General features: G+C 47.5%; 1 protein-coding gene across 5 annotated transcripts in view; it reads right to left on the minus strand.

Annotated features, from left to right (window-relative positions):
* Positions 1-20,592, minus strand: part of ptpra (protein tyrosine phosphatase receptor type A) — a 323,319-nt gene that overhangs the window by 95,663 nt on the left and 207,064 nt on the right. For all 5 annotated transcript variants that reach the window (XM_085975519.1, XM_085975515.1, XM_085975518.1 and 2 more), the window contains 2 exons: positions 1,260-1,344; positions 158-231 (listed from right to left, as the gene is read on the minus strand). In XM_085975519.1, the coding sequence (XP_085831645.1) occupies positions 158-231; positions 1,260-1,344 (159 nt within the window). The remainder of the gene's footprint in view (positions 1-157; positions 232-1,259; positions 1,345-20,592) is intronic.

The raw sequence follows: 20,592 nt of genomic DNA on the forward strand, positions 1-20,592 counted from the left end.
CGCTGCGACATTAGTAATATGTCTTCATATCTAACTGTAAATTATATCAATTATCTTAGGGCTATCAACGATATCAATTTACAATTGGATACCAAGTTGGAGCTCTCCGTGTATTAGTGTCACTTTTGAATTTAATAGATCTGGCTTCGAAACCCACCTGTATCATCTGTTCTGCCATTGGATAACCTGAAGGAATTTGAATGACTTCCAGCCTGCTTGTATTTTTTAAACCTGGTAGATGAATTCCATAAAGTTAGTAATTTGTTAATACAATGCATCATATTGTAACACTTTTTTTTTTTTATAAAAGAGATACTGTATAATACAAGCACAGTTGTGGAACAATGCACTGGTGCTTCAATGCATTCTGCCATAGTGGAAGAATGCAAACTTATTTGTAACTTCCCACTTGATAAGCTTTCAAGCAAAGGCTAGATGCTTCCTGACAAGGAGACATGCGAGTAGCAGCTGAACAGAAACATCTGTAAATGCTCGAAGCAGGTAACCATTCATCTGCTAGGCAGGACACTTTTGCATTTGCAAGACATAGGATTTACATAGGAAACAACACAGAAACAGGCCATTCGGCCCAACCAGTCCATGCTGGCGTCCATGCTCCACTCGAGCCTCCTCCCGTCTTTCTTTACCTAACTCTTATTAGCATAACCCTCCATTACCTTCTCCCTCATATTCTTATATAACCCACCCCTGAAATGCAGCTATACTATTCGCTTCAACTACTCCGTGGTAGCGAGTTCCACATTCTCACCGTTCTCTAGGTAAAGAAGTTTCTTCTGAATTCCCTGACCAGGGTGCATCATAGGTTGTCTCAAGCACCACTGAACTTATTCCAATATTGATATATAGAAGCACTCCTTACAGGCTTTTGAAAATAGCTGCATGCTAAACCAGACTTTTCACTACAGTACAGCTACTGATCCCACTGCCTAGTTCTGTACACTTAAGTTCAAGATAGTATTGCTATCTCACCTTTTAACCATATGCTGGTAAGTGATGTACAAATATATTAAAATAGACATTTACATTCACAGGAATCGTACAAAATAATTATGTAACAGTTATTCTAGACTAACTGTGGAAAAAGCAGTTCAAAAAAGAGTACGTACACAGACAAATTAATGGAAGGGTGAGATAATTATGATTAAGAAGGTTCAAAAGGTGCAAAAAGACTTTCTACTTGAATTATGCAGCAGTACAATGAACATAATTGCAAGCTTAAATTGTTAATAGTTACTTACCTCAGCATATAAAGGACTATAATAATAAAAACGATGACTAGCAGTGATGAGAGGGCCACCATTACTGCTATAATGGGCATTTCATCTGCAATGAAAACAAGGTATTACTGAGAATGTAGATTATGAACATAAGTACACAACTGTATCATATGGGCAGGACAGTTCAATGGAGAACCTTGAATGCTGTACGTAGCCTCAAATGCTAACAAAAACAAGTTCCTCCCCTTCAGTATCAACACGTTAAAGATGCAGAATACATTGTTAAATTATTACAGGAGCACACACAAAAATAAACAGCTCGGCTGAAGCAGAAAAAATTGTTTGGCTTTAAAAATATCTAATTTGGATATAGTATTTCATTCTATTCAAGAATCAATAGATTGAATTTGTCATGATTGACCAGGATAGACAATCACAACAAAGCCTATTTTCATATTGAGACTCTCAGGGCAGTAGTTCAACAAGGTGAACCTTTAATAAATAACTCATCTACTCAGTCATGTCTTACATCAGCCAATTCATGTATGACTGATCAAAACATAGGGGTAGAAATTCGTCTGGGACCATTTTCCAGCCTAGACTTGGCGCAGCGCAGATAGCGTATGCCCCAAATGAGAGGCCCGGGACTAGCCTGAAATTGGGCCGCAGGCCTCAGTTACAGTTTATACACGAGCTTCCGGTGCCTATCGCGCCTCGGCAGGCAACTCGTGCATTGAAGATATTGAATGTTGGGCCGCTTATCAGAAGGTATGTCCCGAGAGGGGGGTTGGAGTGGGCAATGGGGGGGGGGGGGGGGTTGCTGAGCTCAATGACTCCTGAGTCAGAGACTCCACAGGAAGGTTTACTTATTTATTTATTTTTAAACTAGCCGTTCGTTGGCAACCACAGAGGCCGCTGAAGAATTCCAAGCAGGGCAGGACTGGCACCTGCTCTGCTCATCATAAACACATTTTCCAGAAAGGTCTTTCAATTGATGTTAGGTCCCTAATTAACAGAGGCAAGGGACCCAACACCCATTTTGGGCGGCCGCCCATGACACCTAAAAACAGGCCCGACGAATTTAGCAATGGTCAGACTGCACATGCAGATTGAGCGCGGACCTTCGCACTGCTAAATGTGTCAGTGTTGAGCCCATTTTACGTCTGAAGTAAGGGCGCAATGCATACCAATTACTACCCATAAAGTGCACGTTCTCTTAAAATTTCTCGTCAATATGGTTTCAATGTGTTTTTAACTCAATAATTCTGTTTTATGTATTTTTTCTGGGGAGTAACAGTGTGAACAATGTTCAGATTAGCTGCAATGCAATCCTATCAAATATTATTGTGGCTGAAGCAAAAATGGGTGATTTTGCAAATGAAAACAAGCTATTTGCCTTCACATTATACCCTTTATACATGAAAACAGACAATAGCAGTGCTCGGCTTGCATACAAGAAACATATAAATGCTAGCCTGTCATGCCGGCATGAATGATGAATCTTTATATTTAAGAGTTAATTAATAAGGCACACTGTTGGATGCTGTAAATTTGTCGCTAAAACTTTTATCTTGGAAAAGATCTAGCTTTGAAAGACTTGAACCATATTTAGGCATAATTTTACATTACAAATAGCTTCCTTTCTCCTCTTTAATGGCCCCTGGCTACGACAAGATAACCTAGCAAATATCACTGACCAACTATGGGGCCTTCCTGAGCCATACGGTTCAGGTAATCAATCAATGAGCTCATTGAATCAGCAGGGGAACTCGGCTTGCCTCCTTGATCAGGGGGGGGGGGGGGGAGGGGAGGCTTTTCTTTAATTTAAACGTGTTCCACATATAAACAAAACTTTACCTATATGCAGTATAAAAGTAAAAGAAAATCCTCGTAGGATTACCAACTGTTGGTACAAGGCCGATTCCTTGCTTAAGGCATCTGACCTGAGGAGAAGTCGAAGAGCAAAGGATAGTTTATGCTGAAGAATGCTCAAGGGAGATAGTTCAAAATTCTTAAGGAAATAGATAAATTGAATTCTGACATTTCCAAGATTGTTACAAACTCTCGAACCTGGGATAAAGAGATACCGTACAATACAAGCACAGTTGTGGAACAATGCACTTCACAATTCACAATTCAAATCGCTTTATTGGCATGATAAGTTACATCTTATGTTGCCAAAGCATCAAAATACATTTATGGTTGAGCACATAAACACAGTTCTATTCATACAGTGTATAAACAGGTATATCCCTGAGTGTATAAATATACATTCGCATTGTTTATATATATTCGTTTCTTAGTTTACTGGTTGTCCCTCTGTTCATGGCAAGCTGTAACATAGTGTGCCGCCAGTGTTACACAGCTTCTCTCCTCTCCCAGTAGGAATGGGAGTTTTTGGTTGTCATTCAGATTTCTGAATTCAGGGCATATTTGTGAGAATTTTTGGTAGAAATTCTCCCTGATGTCCTGATATTTTCCACAGGCTGTGAGGAAGTGCATCTCTGTCTCCACTACTCCCTGATTGCAGTGAGAGCATATCCTGTCTTCTCTTGGCAGCCTGGTCTGCCTGTGTAAGGATGCAAACTTATATTTGTAATTTCCCACTTGATAAGCTTTCAAGCAAAGGCTAGGGGGGAAAAAAACAGGGCGCTAACTTCCTCAGGGCGCTACTTTGAGCGCACCAAAAAAGTGAGTGCCCCCGCAGCCAAAATTCATCGGTAGCGCCCCCAAGAGGGAAGCAGGGCACTACTGGAAGCGCCCCGCCGCCCTCTTGGGGCACTGCGAGGGAATATCACGGCGCTACGTGCCGCAGCGCCACGCGGCGTGGTACTGCAGGCCTTCCTCCCCTTCTTAAAGGGGAGGGGCCTTGCGCAGTGCGACCCGGGGCCCAGCTGGGCCACCGGGGATTGGGGTGCCGGCAAAAGAGCCCGGCACTCAAGAGAAGTGCCAGGCTCACCTCACGGAGCACAGCCGGCACTCCTCGGGTGGGGGGGTGGGGGGGGCTGTTCAGGAGGCCGGGGATAGCAATGGGGGCAGGTGCTGGCAGGCGGCCAGCAACAAGAATGTCCACCCGGCACCTTCCCTTTAATTAGCGCTGCCCCGGCCACAGGTAGGCCCCCCCACCCCCGACCCCGTTGGACATAGCATCCAGCGGTAAGTCAGGGGGCGCTACCGAAGAGCGCGGCCGGGGTGCTGCGCACAGCGATGACATCATCAGGGGCGCTAACGGTTACCGCCACCACTAACCTCCCGCTGAATTCTGCACCCGGGCGTTAGTTGCTTTGCGCCCCCTTAACCCCCCCTCTTAGGGCGCTAACGGGAGGCGCAAAGAACCAAATTTTCCCCCCTAGATGCTTCCAGACAAGGAGACATGTGAGTAGCAGCTGAACAGAAACATCTATAAATGCTCGAAGCAGGTAACCATTCATCTTCTAGGCAGGACATTTTTACATTTGCAAGACATAGGATTACATAGGAAACAACACAGAAACAGGCCATTCGGCATTTATGCTCCATTCGAGCCTCCTCCCGTCTTTCCTCATCTAACTCTACCAGCATAACCCTCTATTCCCATCTCCCTCATATGCTTATCTAGCTTCCACTTAAATGCATCTATACTATCTGCCTCAACTACTCCCTGTGGTAGCAAGTTCTACATTCTCACCACTCTCTAGGTAAAGAAGTTTCTTCTGAATTCCCTATTGGATTCCTTAGTGATTATCTTGTATTGATGGCCTCTAGTTTTGCTCCTACCTCTCTCTGTGTCGACTCTTATCAAAACCTTTCATATTTTTAAAGACCTCTGTTAGATCACCCCCTCAGCCTTCTCTTTTCAAGAGAAAAGAGACCCAGTCTGTTGATCCTTTCCTGATAGATATAACCTTGCAGTTCTGGTATCATCCTTGTAAATCTTTTTTGCACCCTTTCCAGTGCCTCAACATCCTTTTTATAAAATGTCAACCAGAACTGTAAACAGCTTAGATGAATAAAGCGCACAGGAAGTTTAGATTTAACTATTATACACAGAATTTGGTGAATGCGTGGAATGGGCTGCCCAAGGAGACAGTGGAGGCAGACGGCGTGGAAAAATTTACGAGCAAACTGTATACCTGTAGATATTTAGGGAGCAGGTTGTTGTTTGCATATCTTCATACACTTCCCTTGGAGAATAGTGTGAAGTAGTGGAAGGTTTCACGTGCTGATTAAGAGTCTAACAGACCACAACAAATGCTCCTTCCATGGCCAAAGGAGTGGGTGATTGAGAGCTAATGGCCCAGTAATTCCGGGCACAACGCGTGAGTACGGACGGGGTACTCACGCGTGTGCCCGGAGGAATTGCCGGTTTTCAGCATGCGCAGAAAACCGGCATTTCCTGTCCTCTGACCCAAGGGGTTAAGAGGCAGAACGCGCGTGACTGCACAGGCAGCGCGTGCGCAGTAAAATTCCTTTTTTTTCCCCCCCCAGAGTTGCGCGCGTGTAAAGGCCTCCGGTCTTTACGCATAGAAAAACAAGATGTAAGTATTTAGTTTTTCAGGTAAGTGGGCTTTTAGTACAATGTAGAATTTTTTTCTCCACAGGTTTGTTATTTTTAAAGAATTTACAGGATGGTAAGTTTAGTTTTAGACCCTATTTAAAAAAAAAAAAAAAAAAAATTTCAAAAAATTGATTAATTGTTTAAAACATTTTTTAAAACTTATTTATAGTTAATATAATCAGTGGGATGTTTTTTAAAATTTTATTTAAAGTTAAAGTAGTGTTTTGGCAGCCCATACTTTTCATGAGTTTGACAGCTCTTACTGTCAAACTCATGAATGAGTTTCCCCTCCCCTGATTGGCTGCACAGTGCTCACCTGATCCCAGCCAGCACATCGCACAAACTACGCCGCTGGATCAGGTAAGCACATCGCGCCGACATCTGAACCGGGCCTGTGACAGGAAATGCGAGCAGGCCCAGGCTTCAGATGTCGGCGCGCAGGGCGAGTGCACATCGGGGGCTTGCACGTGCGGCAAGCTCCCGATCCTAATTTCAGGGCCATTAGTTTTTGGGATCGGCCAGGGGGTTTGCATTGTCTTTTCAAGTCTTCTACTTTTCTATGTTACAAGTAACATTAACATTACAATTTTTGGGGGAAATAATCACAAAGAAGCGTTTAAACCAGCACCAAAATATACTTAATGGGAATATGGAAACATAAGAACATAAGAAATAGGAGCAGGAGTAGACCATACGGCCCCTCGGGCCTGCTCCGCCATTCAATAGGATCATGGCTGATCTGAATCTAGACTCACGTCCACTTCCCTGCCCTCTCCCCGTAACCCCTAATTCCCTTATCTGCTAGGAAAATGTCTATCTCCATTTTAAATTTATTTAATGTTGCAGCTTCCACAGCTCTCTGGGGTAGCAAATTCCATAGATTTACTACCCTCTGAGTGAAGAAGTTTCTCCTCATCTCAGTTTTGAAAGGGCAGCCCCTTATTCTAAGATTATGCCCCCTAGTTCTAGTCTCACCCATCAGTGGAAACATCCTCCCCGCATCCACCCGATCAAGCCCCCTCACAATCTTATATGTTTCGATAAGATCGCCTCTCATTCTCCTGAACTCCAATGAGTAGAGTCCCAACCTACTCAACCTTTCCTCATACGTCAACGCCCTCATCTCTGGAATCAACCGAGTGAACCTTCTCTGAACCGCCTCGAGAGCAAGTATATCTTTTCTTAAATGTGGAAACCAAAACTGTACGCAGTATTCCAGGTGTGGCCTCACCAATACCCTGTATAACTGCAGCAAGACTTCCCTGTTTTTATACTCCATCCCCCTTGCAATAAAAGCCAAGATTCCATTGGCCTTCCTGATCACCTGCATACTAACTTTTTGTGTTTCATGCACCAGGACCCCCAGATTCCTTTGTACTGTAGCACTTTGCAGTTTCTCTCCATTTAGATAATAACTTGCTCTTTGATTTTTTTCTGCCAAAGTGCATAACCTCACACTTTCCAACATTATATTGCATCTGCCAAATCTCTGCCCACTCACTTAGCCTGTCTATGTCCTTTTGCGGGTTTTTTATGTCCTCCTCACTCACTGCTTTCCCTCCCATCTTCGTATCGTTGGCAAACTTGGATATGTTGCACTCGGTCCCTTCCTCCAAATCGTTAATATAGATTGTAAAGAGTTGGGGTCCCAGCACTGACCCCTGCGGAACACCACTAGTTACTGATTGCCAGCCCGAGAACGAACCATTTATCGCAACTCTGTTTTCTGTTAGATAGCCAATCTTCCACCCATGCCAGTATATTACCCCGAATCCCGTGATTTTTTAATCTTGATCAGTAATCTTGCGTGTGGAACCTTGTCAAATGCCTTTTGGAAGTCCAAATACACTACATCCACTGGTTTCCCCTTTATCCACCCTGTATGTTACATCCTCAAAAAATTCGAGCAAATTTGTCAAACATAACTTCCCCTTTGTAAAACCATGCTGACTCTGTCCTATTAAATTATGTTTATCCAAATGCTCTGTTACTGTATCCTTAATAATGGACTCCAACATTTTGCCAACCACAGATGTTAGGCTAACTGGTCTATAGTTTCCAGCTTTTTGTCTACTTCCCTTCTTAAATAAGGGTGTTACATTAGCAGTTTTCCAATCTGCCGGGACCCTTTCCTGAGTCCAGGGAGTTCTGGAAAATAATCACCAATGCATCCACAATCCCTACCGCCACTTCTCTCAAGACCCTAGGATGTAGGCCATCAGGTCTGGGGGATTTATCTGCCTTAAGTCCCATTATTTTACTGAGTACCATCTCCTTAGTGATTTTAATCGTGTTTAGCTCCTCCCCCCCCAACCATTGCCCCCTGTTGGGATATTTTTAGTGTCCTCTACTGTAAAGACTGATACAAAATATTTGTTCAGCGTCTTTGCCATCTCCATGTTCCCCACCACTAGTTTCCCAGTCCCATCCTCTAAGGGACCAACGTTCACTTTAGCCACCCTTTTTCTTTTTATATAGCTGTAGAAAGTCTTGCTATCTGTTTTTATATTTTTGCTTGTTTACTTTCATAATCTATCTTCCCTTTCTTAATCAATCTTTTTGTTATTTTTTGCTGTCTTTTAAAGTTTTCCCAATCCTCTATCCTCCCACTAGATTTGGCTACCTTATATGCCCTTGTTTTTAGTCGAATACTATCCTTAATTTCTTTACTTAGCCACGGATGGCTGTCTTTTCTTTTACACCCTTTTCTTCTCAGTGGAATATATATTTTTTGGAAGTTGTAAAATAACTCCTTAAATGTACACCACTGATCATGTATCGTCTTACCCTTTAATCTATTTTCCCAATCCACTCTACTCAATTCCGCTCTCATACCTTCATAGTCTCCTTTATTCAAGCTTAGCACGCTTGTTTGAGATCCAACCTTCTCACCCTCTAATTGAATATGGAATTCAACCATGTTATGGTCACTCATTCCAAGGACATTTTTAATTAATCCTGTCTTGTTACACAGGACCAGATCTAAGGTTGCTTGCCCCCTGGTCGGTTCAGTTACATACTGCTCAAGAAACCCATCCCTAATACACTCAATGAACTCATCCTCAAGGCTGTATGTATAGCTGACGCGTGCCTACGGGGAACAAGCATTTCATTGTACTTGTTACATATGGCAAATAAATCTAATCTGAATCTGAATCAATTTGATTTGTCCAATTAATATGATAGTTAAAATCCCCCATAATTATAGATGTTCCCTTATTGCAAGCCTCAACTATTTCCTGATTGATACTCCGTCCAACAGAGTTGCCACAGTTCGGAGGCCTATAGACTACGCCCACTAGTGTTTTTTTTCCCCTTATTATTCCTTACCTCCACCCAAACTGTTTCATTGTCCTGATCTTTTGACCCAATATCATTTCTCTGTATTACAGTGATTCCTTCCTTTATTAACATAGCCACCCCACCTCCCCTTCCTTCCTGCCTGTCCTTCCTGATCGTTAAATAACCTGGTATGTTTAATTCCCAGGCATTGTCACCCTGCAGCCATGTTTCTGTAATGGCCACAAGATCATACCCATATGTAGTTATTTGTGCCATTAACTCGTCTATTTTGTTACGAATGCTACGTGCATTCAGATAGAGAACTTTCAAAGATGTTTTGTGACACTTAGTTCCTGCTTTTGCCCTTTTTATTACTTTACCTTTTACTCCATACCTTCTGCCCCTTCCTGACACGCTCTGGTTCAGGGCGAGAGCAGGAAACGGCACCGATACAATCATCAATGTACCGGAAGAAGAGGTGAGGGAGGGGACCCGAGTAGGACTGGAACAAAGAGTGTTCAACATATCCCACAAAAAGGCAGGCATAGCTAGGACCCATGCGGGTACCCATAGCAACACCTTTGATTTGGAGGAAATGAGTGGCGTCAAAGGAGAAGTTGTTCAATGTGAGAACAAGTTCAGCCAGGCGGAGGAGGGTAGTGGTGGATGGGGACTGGTCGGGCCTCTGTTCAAGGAAGAAGCGGAGCGCCTTCCGGCCATCCTGGTGGGGGATGGAACTGTAGAGGGATTGTACGTCCATGGTGAAAAGGACACGATTGGGGCCAGGAAACTGGAAACTGTTAAAGTGGCGGAGGGCGTCCGAAGAGTCGCGGATGTAGGTGGGAAGAGCCTGGACAAGGGAGGAAAGATAGAGTCGAGATAGGAAGAGATAAGTTCGGTGGGGCAAGAACAGGCTGAAACGATGGGTCTACCAGGGCAGTCCTGTTTGTGGATCTTGGGAAGGAGGAAGAAGCGGGCTGTGCGGGGTTGGGGAACTATCAGGTTGGTGGCCGCGGGGAGAAGATCGCCAGAGGAGATGAGGTCAGTGATAGTCTTGGAAATGGTGGTTCTAAGTACTACATTGACTGTGAAGCACTTTGGGATGCCCCGAGGTTGTGAAGGCACTATCAAAGACAATACGATTTCAGAGAGGGCAGAAGAGGAAATAGGCAAGAAACTAGAGAGACATGGGTTCATGGCTAGAGCAAGGGGTAGCTTTGAGGGTGGTTTGACTGGATAGGAAATGGGTGGAGTCGATGAGATCCTCACACCTGTTGGAGGCGAAGCTGTAAGGGGTTTAAGGAGATGGCTGGTAGTGAAGAATAAAAGCTGGGGGTTAGCTTTGCTCTCCAGGATAATCCTGGAGTAGTGAACAATTTTAGTAGAGGACAACGAGACCCGATAGTGCTAGTGTAGTTCAGCCAGATCTGGTGACAGATGGGTAAACCAGTTGTGCACCAGATATACTCATGTCTGCACCCCTTGGAACTGAGGGAGCAAAGATGGAGACCATACCGGGGCAACGACCAGGGTGGGAGAGACTCACAGTTTTATTGGGGACAAGGGCATCAAAAGTGGAGGTGAGGGAGTGGTTGAGCAAATCGAGGCTTCAGAAGTATCTGGCAAATGGAGAGCCAAAGTTTATACAGTTGTTAGTTTGAAAGCACAGATGTAAGTGACCTCGGGGAGATTAATATCCAAGAGTGGACGCAGAAGGATGTGGGTCTGGAAGGAGGTAGGGGAATGTATATGGTGAAGAATACAAGGAAGTGGTCAGAGATGGCCTCATCTGTGATAGAGATCATGAAAGTAGAGAGACCATGAGATAGCAAGGTCGAGGAATTGGCTATAAATATGGAGGGAGAGGGAAGTAAAGGAGGCCAGTGACATCAGAGGAGAGTGGCCAAGGGAGATGAGATGGAGACTGAAATCAGAGAGGATGAAGAGTTGGTTAGTGCAGAGGCTGAAAGAGGAAGGGAGAGAGGATTTCTTGGTGAGGAATTTGGGGTGAAGCTTGCTGTAGAAATCAAGGATTTAAAAAGAGACGCGAGGTGGTGTGGCCTCAGAAAGAGAAGGTGCCAGGAGTAGGGGGAAGAGATGAAGGTGTGATTTGGTGAGAATGGCCATTCCGCCACCATAACAGTTTGGACGGGTAGGCGGTGGAAAATATAACCAGGCAGGGAGGCTTCACCCATAAGCAAATTTTCCATCAAAGCCAAGGGCCTTGTTTGCAAGTGAAGAGACATTCCGGAGGAAATGCAGAGAAGGCCAGTAGTGATTGTTGAACTGTAGGTAGAACCCGCGGGAGCAGTGGTGAGTGGGGTGGAATGTGGGGCTGAGATGGCTGGAGTCTCTAGTTGAAAGTTGAAGCGGATATAAAGGAAGTTATTTGGAACAGCAAACAGTACATACAGGAACATAGAAAATTTTTGTTAGGTAAGACTATTAAGGGGTACGGAACCAAGGCGGGTAGATGGAGTTAAGGTACAGATTAGCCATGATCTAAATGAATGGTGGAACAGGTTCAAGTGGCTGAATGGCCTAACGCTGTTCATATGTTCCAAGAAAAGAAGATTGCAGAGGTAGCGAGGGTGAAGCTATAGAGGGACTGTAGATGAGGACAGGGATTTTGAAGTTGATGCATTGGTGAATGGGAAACCAAGACATTGAGGATAGTAGTAGTACAGGAATTTGTGATGGACGGGAACTTATTTATTGCCCTAACCACGTAGTCTGGGACTGGAGTCACATTCAGCCAGACCAGATAAGGGTGGTAGGTTCCCTTCCTTGAAGGACACTGGTGAACCAGGCAGGTTTCCTACAACAATCCAGCAGCTGTTAGTCAATTTTTCTGGAGCTAGCCCACAAATTACTAGATTTATTTAATTCAATTTCACAACTTGTTATGGTGGAGATGGCTTCACAATCTCTGGGGTGCTAGTGCAGCAACATAACAGCTAGGCTACGATAACCATTTGGTTAAATCTTAGGGGAACAGTTACACACCCATTACTATAGGCCTATCAATGCAAACCAAACATTAATCTTCAGCATTCTTGCAATAAATTTAAAAAAAAATGAATCAGGCCAGCTGACTTCTCCCATTCTTTTAATGGAAAATAAAGCTCAGAATTCAGTTTGTGGATAAGCTGGTCATTGCTGTTTGGATGACGGCCTACAAATGATTGCCTTAGATAAAAATTAAAAACTATTACACATGCACTTAAAACCTTTACTTTGTTGAGATACCGCGGCAAACGTGGGAGTCGAGACCAGAGTTGATGGAACACAACTGCTTTAATTTACATCATGGCAAAGAGAGAGCTTGAAAAGCCCGCGCAACCACAAATACTCCCCAGACAGGAAGTGCTCCCGGCAGCCTGTCCCTGCGGGAAACAAGTTGCCGGAGGAAAGGGCCCCCGGCTGGGGGCGGCTGCTGCCGGCAGTGCGCCTGCGTAAACTGTCCGTGCCGCCGTGAGCGGATTATGTCCAATGGTGGCGTGTCGCCACAGAGGTCCCCCCAGAATCCGCTTAGGAGGAGTGGACGAGTCGTGACGGTGGTCTAATGGTTCTGCCGGAGCGGCTCGGAGTGGTCGCCGGTCTAGTTGGTGGGGCCGGGCGGTTCGCCGCCGGCTGTGCTGGCTTGCTGGCGGGACGGCCTCTAGTTGGAGGTTGGGCCACGGGGACCTGTTCCCCTGGTTGTGTGTGTGCTGGTTTGAGTCGGTCGATGGAGACTGTTTCGACCCTGTCGCCGAGTCGCAGCTTGAAGACCTTGTCCCCGGTTTGTAGTACCTCGTACGGTCCGTCGTATGGGGGTCGCAGGGGTCCGCGGTGCGCGTCACACGAAGACGAAGCGTGCCTGCTGTAAGTTTGGCGGGACGTGAGGTGCGAGTTCGCCGTGTCGGTTGACCGAAGTGGGGCGAACTGCTGAGCAGAAGAGAAAGAGTTGAGCCGCTGCTGTTCGGCCGACCAAGGCGTGGTAGCCTCCGGGAGGAATTCGCCTGGTACGCGCAGCGGATGTCCGTAGACTAACTCCGCTGCTGAGGACTGGAGGTCTTCCTTGACCGCGGTGCGTAAGCCTAGTAGCACCCACGGTAGGCGGTCAGTCCAGGTACTGTCCTGCAGGCTGGTGCGGAGTGAGGCCTTGAGTGACCTGTGGAAGCGTTCACAGATCCCGTTGGCCTGCGGGTGGTACGCCGTGGTTCGGTGGAGCGTCACCCCGAGGTTGCGTGCTGTGGCCGTCCAGAGTTCAGAGGTGAACTGGGCGCCTCTGTCGGAGGTTATGTCGGCCGGTACGCCGAACCTCGCGACCCAGGTGTTAACGAACGCCCTGGTGATGTCGGCTGTGGTGGTGGAGGTCAGCGGCACTGCTTCAGGCCAGCGTGTGTAGCGGTCGACCATCGTGAGGAGATAAGTTTGGCCTTGCGATGGCGGCAGAGGACCGACGATGTCGACGTGTACGTGGTCGAAGCGGCGGCTGGGTACCTCGAAGTCTCCCAGGGGTGCTTTTGTGTGCAGCTGTACCTTAGCCCGTTAGCAGGCGAGGCAGGAGGTGGCCCAAGTCCGAATATCTTTGCTGAGGCCGCGCCAGACGAAGCGCTGGGAGAGGAGTTTGACGGATGCGCGGGAACCCGGATGGGAGAGCCCGTGGAGCGTGTCGAAGATGCGGCGGCGCCAGGTTGCAGGGACGACCGGCCTGGGTTGGCCGAGAGACGTCGCAAGTGACTGCCGTGGCTTCGGGCCCATGCGCGACCTTGGCTAGGCGTAGCCCTGGCAGGCTGGTAGCCGCCGAGAGGAGGTCTGGGTCCGTGAGCTGGGCTGCTGCTAGTTGCGCGTAGTCGACCGCTAGGTGATTCGCGCAGATGGCGGGACGGGAAAGGCAGTCGGCGACAACGTTGTCTCTACCGGAGACGTGCTGGATGTCCGTGGTAAACTCGGACACGGCCGCGAGCTGGCGTTGCTGCCTAGCGGACCAGGGTTCGGTGTTCTTGGCCATCGCGTATGTGAGCGGCTTATGGTCCACGTACGCAGTAAAGGGGCGGCCCTCCAGGAGGAACCTGAAATGGCGGACCGACAGGTGGAGCGCGAGGAGCTCGCGGTCGAAAGTAGAGTATTTGACCTCCGGGGGGCGCAGTTGGCGGCTGTAGAAGGCAAGTGGCTGCCACGCGCCATTGACCCACTGCTCGAACACGGCTCCGACCGCATGGTCGGAGGCGTCGGTGGTGAGCGCGACCCGGGCATCGGCCCTCGGGTGCGCGAGCAGGGTGGCGTCGGCGAGCACGTTTTTGGTGGCGTCGAAGGCGGCTGACGTGTCAGTGGTCCAGGCTACGGCCATCTTGCCGGATTTACCTCGGAGGGAGTCATATAGGGGCTTCATGAGGGCTGCAGCTCTGGGGATGAACCTGTTGTAGAAGTTCACCATCCCGAGGAACTCCTGGAGGCCCTTGATGGTTTTGGGGCAGGGGAATTGCTGGACGGCCTGCACCTTGTTGGGCAGGGGGACGGCCCCAGCAGGGGTGATGTGGTGGCCGAGAAAATCGATCTCGGCGAGGCCGAATTGGCACTTCGCCGGGCTGAGGATGAGCCCGTGTTGGGCTAGGCGCCCGAACAGGATGCGAAGGTGTTCGAGGTGTTCCTGTTTGGAGGAGCTGGCCACGAGAATGTCGTCTAGATAGACGAATAGGAAGTTCAGGTCCTGGAGGACTGAGTCCATAAGGCGCTGGAAAGCCTGGGCTGCATTCTTGAGGCCGAAGGGCATCTTCAGGAACTCGAACAGGCCGAATGGGGTGATAACGGCCGTTTTGGGGATGTCCGCGGGGCGTACGGGGTCTTGGTGGTAACCGCGCACCAGGTCGACCTTGGAGAAGACGGTTCGTCCGGCCAGTCGGGCCGAGAAGTCCTGGATGTGCGGCACCGGGTATCGGTCGGGGGTGGTGGCGTCGTTGAGGCGGCGGTAGTCCCCGCAGGGGCGCCAGCCTCCGCCGGGCTTGGGGGCGATGTGGAGGGGCGAGGCCCAAGGGCTGCTGGAGCGGCGGATGATGCCGAGTTGCTCCATGGTGGCGAACTCGGCCCGCGCGATTTCCAGCTTGGCCGGGTTGAGTCTGCGGGCGTGGGCAGAGACCGGGGGGGGCTGGTGGTGGGGATATAGTGCTCCACACCGTGTTTGGCGGCTTTGGCCGAAAAGGTCGGGTTAGTGAGGGCGGGAAACTCGGCTAGTAGTGCCGAGTAGTCATCCGTGGCTCTGGCGAGGCAGTAGGTTGTCAGGCCGGCCGAACGGGCCGGGGTGAATGCGCCAGGGATGGGGGCCATAGTGTTGATGTCGACGAGGCGGTGCCTCGGAATGTCGACAAGGAGGCCGTGGGCGCGTAGGAAGTCGGCGCTGATGAGTGGGCAGAGGACCTTGGCTGTGAGGAACTCCCAGCGGTAGCAGCGGCCTGCGAGGTCGAGCGTGACCATGCGGGTGCCGTATGTGCGGATGTCAGAGCCATTGGCTGCGGCCAGCGTGATACCCCGTGCGTCGCGTTGGATTTCGAGGGCGGAGGCGGGGGTGATGCTGTGCTGGGCTCCTGTGTCGCACAGGAATCGGCGGTTGGTGCTGTCGTCGGTGACGTACAGTAGGGGCCCCTTTTGCCCCGCAGCCATCGTGGGGGCCGGTGTGGGGGGGGGGTTTGAAAGTGCACGGTGGCGTGCAGCGTTGGGCCCTAGTGCCAAAACGGGTGTGGTAGTAGCAGTGACCCGGAGTGGAAGGGCGGTCGGGCCTAGTGGGCCGGGGGGACCGCGTGGTCGTTGCCGTGAGGTCGGGCGCGACGTCGCGGGCGGTCTGCGCGGAGAGCAGCCGGTCGGCCTTTTCGGCTATCTCATTCAGGTCCGTGGAGCCAGACTCCACAATGAGCGGGCGGATGCTGGCGGGGAGCTGCCGAATGAAAAGCGTGCGAAAGAGGGCGCCGGGGTTTTTGTCCTCCGAGAGGGACAGCATGTGGGAAAGCAGGTCTGATGGTGAAGCGTCACCAAGGCCTGGGAGGTCGAGGAGTTGGCAGTTGCGCTGGTAAGAGGACGCCTGAAATCTTTTGAGAAGCGCGGCCTTCAGATGTTCGTACTTGCCTTCCTCTGGTGGATCCTGCAGCGCTGCCCAAACCTTGGGGACTGTGGCGTGGGCGAGAGAGGCGACGAGGTAGTCGTACTTCGTGGCGTCGACTGTAATGCTTCTCAGCCGGAATCTGGACTCGGGTTGAACGAACCAGGCCTCGGCCAGGTTTTCCCAAAAGTCCGGTAGTTTAACCGTGACTGCGTTTGTATCCGCCATGCTAGCTTAGGATTCGTCCTGAGCGTCGGGGTCACCAGTGTTGAGATACCGCGGCAAACGTGGGAGTCGAGACCAGAGTTGATGGAACACAACTGCTTTAATTTACATCATGGCAAAGAGAGAGCTTGAAAAGCCCACGCAACCACAAATACTCCCCAGACAGGAAGTGCTCCCGGCAGCCTGTCCCTGCGGGAAACAAGTTGCCGGAGGAAAGGGCCCCCGGCTGGGGGCGGCTGCGTAAACTGTCCGTGCCGCCGTGAGCGGATTATGTCCAATGGTGGCGTGTCGCCACAACTTTCCGAATAGGAAAGGTATTATCTGTTGTTCTGGAACAAAGCTAAAACTATATTTACGGGGTAGGCAGTAGATTATCTAATTCTCTTTCACCCTTCCATCAGCTAAGGACCATCAGTTCCACTCTGCAACTAGCCACCAAATGATGTTCGAGTGCACCTTCAAATTCTCTCCTCTTCGCTCGCTTCAAGTACAAATGTCTAAACTCTGCTCACTCTCTCTCGATTATATACCAGGATTCTATTCTGTTGGAGCGCACTTTAATTTTCTGTTCTGTTCAATTCTTTTCCCCCGTCGTTTCTTGTTTAACATTCTTTTCCTTTTTGTTATTTTTTTTTAAATTTGCACCATCTTTCCCTTATTTCCTGCTGCTTCACTTGATGATTAATTTTCTCTTTTCCTCGGTTTCAGTTTTCCTGGGTCACTTTTCTGTCTATTTCTATTTTTGCTGCCCTCATCAACGCCCCAAGCTTCCTCCAACCCAGTTCCATATTTTGTTGCAGTTATAGCTGTAATATAGCAAAGAAACTTTTAGCAGTATCGAGCTGAGCAAACCAGATAACGTGTACATCAGTTTCTACTACAGCAGCAACTTGACTGCAGATGAACTGTCCAGGGAAATCTGACTTGCAGGGAGGGGAAGGACTTTCTTCCCCAATAAGGAAGCAAAGTTGTGGGAAGACAAATTTCACATGACCTCTTAGTGTTAATGACACAATAAATAATCCAAAAGCGTTCAACAATTTCATGCACCTGTAGAATTTTATGAACCAAAACTCTTATCATTTAGGTTGTTTAAAAACTAATGTACATCTTGGACACCAGTTGGAAACATTAATTGGAATCTACGGGGCCTAAATTCCTTAGCACCCCAAAACCGGGCACAATTCAAACAGAACGGAGAGGCCAGAGGACTGAAGTAAATTTGTACTCAATAAATCAGTTGTGGGCGCCAATCAGGCACACTGTAATATAGCACTGTAATATAGCAGGCACACTGCTTCCTGGGACACTGGCACCAGTACTGAGGCAGGAGGGAGCTGTTCCGTTGGGACGGGCTTCACTTGGCCAGTGCTGGGACTAGAGTCCTGGCGGATCATATAACTAGGGCTGTAGAGAGGGCTTTAAACTAACTAGTGGGGGGGGAGGTTCCTAGAGAGCAAATAATACAAATGACAACAGAGAAGGTCACAGACTTAGGTAGCAGTGGGGAAATTAAAAACCAGAGCATGTCAGGAAGGGGCAGAAGGTATGGAGTAAAAGGTAAAGTAATAAAAAGGGCAAAAGCAGGAACTAAGTGTCACAAAACATCTTTGAAAGTTCTCTATCTGAATGCACGTAGCATTCGTAACAAAATAGATGAGTTAATGGCACAAGTAACTACATATGGGTATGATCTTGTGGCCATTACAGAAACATGGCTGCAGGGTGACAATGCCTGGGAATTAAACATACCAGGTTATTTAACGATCAGGAAGGACAGGCAGGAAGGAAGGGGAGGTGGGGTGGCTATGTTAATAAAGGAAGGAATCACTGTAATACAGAGAAATGATATTGGGTCAAAAGATCAGGACAATGAAACAGTTTGGGTGGAGGTAAGGAATAATAAGGGGAAAAAAAACACTAGTGGGCGTAGTCTATAGGCCTCCGAACTGTGGCAACTCTGTTGGACGGAGTATCGATCAGGAAATAGTTGAGGCTTGTGGGGGATTTTAACTATCATATTAATTTGGACAAATCAAATTGGGCAGGGCTGCCTTGAGGATGAGTTCATTGAGTGTATTAGGGACGGGTTTCTTGAGCAGTATGTAACTGAACCGACCAGGGGGCAGGCAACCTTAGATCTGGTCCTGTGTAACGAGACAGGATTAATTAAAAATGTCCTTGGAATGAGTGACCATAACATGGTTGAATTCCATATTCACTTAGAGGGCGAGGAGGTTGGATCTCAAACAAGCGTGCTAAGCTTGAATAAAGGAGACTATGAAGGTATGAGAGTGGAATTGAGTAGAGTGGATTGGGAAAATAGATTAAAGGGTAAGACGATACATGATCAGTGGTGTACATTTAAGGAGTTATTTTACAACTTCCAAAAAATATATATTCCACTGAGAAAGGGTGTAAAAGACAGCCATCCGTGGCTAAGTAAAGAAATTAAGGATAGTATTCGATTAAAAACAAGGGCATATAAGGTAGCCAAATCTAGTGGGAGGATAGAGGATTGGGAAAACTTTAAAAGACAGCAAAAAATAACAAAAAGATTGATTAAGAAAGGGAAGATAGATTATGAAAGTAAATTAGCAAAAAATATAAAAACAGACAGTAAGAGTTTTTATAGTTATATAAAAAGAAAAAGGGTGGCTAAAGTAAATGTTGGTCCCTTAGAGGATGAGACCGGGAAATTAATGGTGGGAAATATGGAGATGGCAAAAACACTGAATGAATATTTTATATCAGTCTTTACAGTAGAAGACACTAAGAATATCCCAACACTGGACAAACAGGGGTCTAAAGGGGGGGGGGGAGGAGCTAAACACGATCAAAATCACTAAGGAAGTGGTACTCGGTAAAATAATGGGACTCAAGGCGGATAAATCACCTGGACCTGATGGCTTACATCCTAGGGTCTTGAGGGAAGTGGCGGTAGGGATTGTGGATGCATTGGTAATAATTTTCCAAAACTCCCTGGACTCAGCAATGGTCCCGGCAGACTGGAAAACTGCTAATGTAACACCCTTATTTAAAAAGGGCAGTAGACAGAAGGCTGGAAACTATAGACCGGTTAGCCTAACATCTGTGGTAGGTAAAATTTTGGAGTCCATTATTAAGGAGACAGTAACAGGACATTTGGATAATCATAATTTAATAGGACAAAGTCAGCATCGTTTTATGAAGGGGAAGTCATGTTTGACAAATTTGCTGGAGTTCTTTGAGGAAGTAACATATAGGGTGGATAAAGGGGAACCAGTGGACGTAGTGTATTTAGACTTCCAAAAGGCATTTGACAAGGTGCCACACAAAAGATTATTGCTTAAGATAAAAAAATCACAGGATTGGGGGTAATATTCTGGCATGGATAGAGGATTGGCTATCTAACAGAAGGCAGAGAGTTGGGATAAATGGTTCATTCTCAGACTGGCAATCAGTAACTAGTGGTGTTCCGCAGGGGTCAGTGCTGGGTCCCCAACTCTTTACAATCTATATTAACGATTTGGAGGAGGGGACCGAGTGTAACATATCAAAGTTTGCAGATGATACTAAGATGGGGGAGAAAGTAGTGAGTGAGGAGGACATAAAAAACCTTCAAGGGGACATAGACAGGCTAAGTAAGTGGGCAGAGATTTGGCAGATGGAATACAATACTGGAAAGTGTGAGGTTATGCACTTTAGCAGAAAAAATCGTAGAGCAAGTTATTATCTTAATGGCAAGAAACTGGAAAGTACTGAAGTACAAAGGGATCTGGGGGTCCTGGTGCACGAAACTCAAAAGGTTAGTATGCAGGTGCAGCAAGTGATTAAGGCGGCCAATGGAATGTTGGCTTTCATTGCTAGGGGGATAGAATATAAAAATAGGGAGGTATTGCTTCAGTTGTACAAGGTATTGGTGAGACCGCACCTGGAATACTGCATACAGTTTTGGTGTCCATACTTAAGAAAGGACATACTTGCTCTCGAGTCAGTACAAAGAAGGTTCACTCGGTTAATCCCGGGGATGAGGGGATGGACATATGAGGAGAGGTCGAGTAGATTGGGACTCTACTCATTGGAGTTCAGAAGAATGAGAGGCGATCTTATTGAAACATATAAGATTGTGAAGGGGTTGGATCGGGTGGATGCGGGGAAGATGTTCCCGATGATGGGTGAAACTAGAAATAGGGGGCATAGTCTTAGAATAAGGGGCTGCTCTTTCAAAACTGAGATGAGGAGGAACTACTTCA

The sequence above is a fragment of the Somniosus microcephalus genome, chromosome 2 (assembly GCF_052327205.1).
Source record: "Somniosus microcephalus isolate GS21.2 chromosome 2, FLI_Smic_1.0, whole genome shotgun sequence".
NCBI classification, from domain to species: Eukaryota; Metazoa; Chordata; class Chondrichthyes; order Squaliformes; family Somniosidae; genus Somniosus; species Somniosus microcephalus.